General features: G+C 53.1%; 1 protein-coding gene across 1 annotated transcript; it reads left to right on the forward strand.

Moving 5' to 3' along the window:
• Positions 1-312: 312 nt before the first annotated feature.
• On the forward strand, positions 313-3,040 carry EAH_00048790 (hypothetical protein, conserved; the record flags this gene model as incomplete). Its single annotated transcript, XM_013391385.1, has 4 exons — positions 313-1,171; positions 1,355-1,489; positions 1,929-2,399; positions 3,018-3,040. The coding sequence occupies 4 exons, from the start codon at positions 313-315 to the stop codon at positions 3,038-3,040; spliced, it is 1,488 nt and encodes a 495-aa protein (XP_013246839.1).
• Positions 3,041-3,640: the final 600 nt, after the last annotated feature.

Here is a 3,640-nt window from a genome sequence, read left to right on the forward strand (position 1 = left end):
CCCCGGCGATAGCAGCAGCAGCAGGAGCAGCAACACGAGGCTGCTGCTGCGTCTTTGGTGTTTGTTTATGTAGTTTGAGTAGTTTATATTATTTTTATTTGCTTCTCTTAGCTTAATCTATACTCCTAAGCTGGCGATTCTCTTGCTGCAGTCTCTGGGGCCCTGAGCTCGTTGCTGTCCCCCCACCTCCGCTGCTGGTGCTGCTGCTGCTGCTGCTGCTAGAGGCACTTGTTTTCTTCTCTGCCTCAGCTGTACAGAGACTCTTCAGGTGTATAGACACATATGCTGCTGAGGATCCCATAAATTAAACAAATGTCTGGGGGTAGAAGGCGTAGAGGGGGGGAGGAGAGCAAAGCCAAGAAAAAAGCAAAGAGGCATCGCTCATCTTCAGCAGCAAGAGCAGCAGCAGTAGAAAAAGCAGCAGCAGGTTCTGCTGCTGCTCGTTCTCAAAAGAATGCAGATGGGCCGTTGCAGCAGCAGCAGCAGCAGCAGCTGCAGCAGCAGCAGCAACAACAGCAGCACCAGCATGAACGCCATCGCCGTTCTTCGATCTCTTCCCGTAGTTCTGGGAGTCGATCCCGATCCCGATCCCGATCCCAGACCCCACAACCCCAGGAGAAAGCCAGCGAAAGTGATAGCTTCTGGGCCAAACAAGCATCAGCATGGGTCTCTAATAAGACATCAGAACAGGGCCCCACAGCTCTAATGGCTTTGATAGCAACTCAAGCAGCAGTACAGATGGCGTCTCAGGCAGAGGGCAACAATCAGAGGGGCCCCCCAGACACTAGAGGTATGAGAGGGGGCCCTAGGGGGCCCCCTCCCCCTCCTCCACCACCAATAGGAGATCCAGCTAAGGCTGGGGGCCCCCCTACCTTCTCAGGTCCGCCTCTCTCTATGCCTGGGGGATTGCCTATGCCTCACCCGATGGGGCCCCCAGTGGGGCCCCCAGGGCCCCTTGGGGGGGGCCTCCCAATGCCTGGGGGCCCCCCACATCCTCCAGGCTTCCCGGGGGCCCCGGGGGCCCCAGGGGGCCCCTCTTTCTTAGCAAGCATCGGTGGAGGGTTCATGCCTCCTACAGGAATGGGGCCAGGGGCCCCACAGGGTGGTATGATGCAGGGGCCTGCTGCTGCTGGTGCTGCAGCAGCTGCTGCTGCTCCCAGTGCTGCAGGAGGTAGGCATTGTTATTTTGATAGCTTTCTCCTTTAGCATAGTGCTGTCTGTCTCCTCGATGTTGTTTGTCCCCCCTTAGTTTCTGCTGCTGCTGCTGCTGCTGCTGCTTCGGTTGTCTCCTCTGGGTGCGTTGCTGCTGATGCTGCTGCTGATGCTGCTGCTTCGTTGTTGTCTTGTGCTGCAGAGCGGGCTGAGGGGGCCCCTGGGGGCCCCCCTCGTGGGGGTAAAGGCATCCCTCAGTGGCTGAGAGAGGTGGTGCTGGAGGCAGGGAGTCAGCAGAAAGCAGCAAAAGAATCAAAGGAAGAAGATAAAGAAGAAGGTTAGGAGATCTGCGGTCATGCTGCTGCTATTGCTGCTGCTGCTGCTTGTGTTGCTGCTGCTGCTGGTTGCGGTGCTGCTGCTGCTGCTGGTTGTGGTGTTGCTGCTGCTGCTGATGTTCCTTCTGATGCTGCTGCTTTTGCTGCTCCTGATGCTGCTGCTGCTGCTCTTGCTGCGTGTACTGCTGCTTGTGTTCCTCCTGTAGCTGCTTGTGCTGCTCGTGTTTCTGTTGCTGGTAGTTGCGCTGCTCGTGCTGTTGCTTGCTGCTGCCTCTGCTGCTGCTGCTGCTGCTGCTTCCCTTCATTTGGGGCCTCTGGCTGCGGGCTTTACATTCGCTGTCTCCTGAGCCTTAGCATCAAGAGACAGTGAATGTGCTTTGTTTGCATGTGCTGCTGCTGCTGCTGCATTTGCTGCTGCTGCTACTGCATTTGCTGCTGCAGGGGGACAGCTGCTGACTCCTTCTTCTAAGGGAGGCAACTCTCCTCGTGGGGTGTCTCCAGAGACAGGAGCGGAGACAGCAGGAGAGCGTCGGCGTTCAGGTGCTTCAGAGGGCGGCGCAGCAGCAGCAGCAGCAGCAGCAGCAGCAGCAGCGCCTCCTCCTCCTCCTCTAGTGGATCAAATAAAAGAAGCTGTTACAGAGATCCTTACAGCAGTAACGGACGAAGTATTTAGAGAGGCAGCGCGAGAAGCAATCAGCAACCACAGAAGAAAGCAGAGAATAACGGGGAAGACAACAATTGGTGTGAGGCTGCAAGGCGCAGCAGCAGCAGCAACCGAAGGCGAGCAGCAGCAGCAGCAGCAGCAGCAACAGCAGCAGCAGCAGCAGCAGCAGCAGCAGCAGCAGCCGGAGGGACTCGGTGCAGCTAAGAGAGAAGACATGGAGAAGACACGCGGAGTGCTTAATTCTGAGGGTGAGGTTGGCTGTCTCCTTTGTCTCTGCTGCTGTCTCCTTTGTCTCTGCTGCTGTCTCCTTTATTTCTGCTGCTCTCTCCTTTGTCTCTGCTGCAGCACTCGTTGTGGGGGCCTATCGATGCCCCCCCAGCGCAACGCCGCCTCCTCCGGGTCTCTTTAGCGTAGTTATTTATGAAGACGGTGTGGTGAGTCCTTTGCATGCATGCAGCACTTCTTGCTGCTTCTTTTCTGTCTCTTTTCTGTCTTTGTTTGTCCTCAGCTGCTTGCTACTGTTGTCTCGCTTGTTGTTATTTCTCTCTATGTGTCCCTGCTGTCTTTGTTTGTCTCTGATTGTCTCTGTATTTCTTTTTGTCTCCTTTTGTCTTTGTTTGTCTCCTTTTGTCTTTGTTTGTCTTCTCTGTCTTTGTTTGTCTCTTTTTGTCTCTATTTGTTTCTCCTTTGTCTCTGCTTGTCTTTGTTTGTCTTTGCTTATTTTCCTTGTCTTTGTTTGTCTCCTTTTGTCTTTGTTTTCATTGTTCTGCCTCTATTATGTCTTTGTGCGTGTCTTTGTCTGTCTGCATGCATGCATGCATGCATGCATGCATGCGTTTATGATTTTGTTTTTTTTATTTGTTTAGGAGTTTGCCCGGGTGCCGTTTAATGGAACTCATTTATTATTTGGCAGCAGCAACAGATACGCAAATATCATTGACAACCATGTAAGGAAAGGAGACACATGTCTCCTCCTGCTGCACTGCATGCGCTACTTGCTGCTGCTGCTGGTGCTGTTGCTGCTGCTGGTGCTGTTGCTGCTGTTGTTGATGTTGCTGCGCATCCATGCATGCATGCATGCATGCATGAAGCCCCAAAACAGAGAGGCTGTATACACGAGTGTAGATGAGAGATAAATGAGAGGAGACAGGAGACAGTTTGAATGCTTTTAGTTTCGTTTGTGTTTGTTTGCTGCTGCAGAACAGTGTTGCAGGGCAGCAATGTGCTGTATATTTCTCTACACGTCAGCTGCATCAGCAAGGCGGCTGCTTCTTTGTGCAGCCATTAGGGGGTAAGACCCGTCTCCTCTTGAATAAGAATGTGCCTTTCTTACCTCAAACTATTAAGGAGACTCTTGCAGAAAAGAAAAGCAAACGAAGTGTCTCCTCTTTTATTTCTAAGAATAAACATCAATGGGTTGATTGGGCCCCACAAGAAGGAGAAGGGACCCTCTTAGCAGCAGGAGATGAACGCTTAGCCCTCACAGACC

Source organism: Eimeria acervulina, genomic scaffold (assembly GCF_000499425.1).
Source record: "Eimeria acervulina Houghton genomic scaffold, Eah_scaff776, whole genome shotgun sequence".
NCBI lineage: Eukaryota > Apicomplexa > Conoidasida > Eucoccidiorida > Eimeriidae > Eimeria > Eimeria acervulina.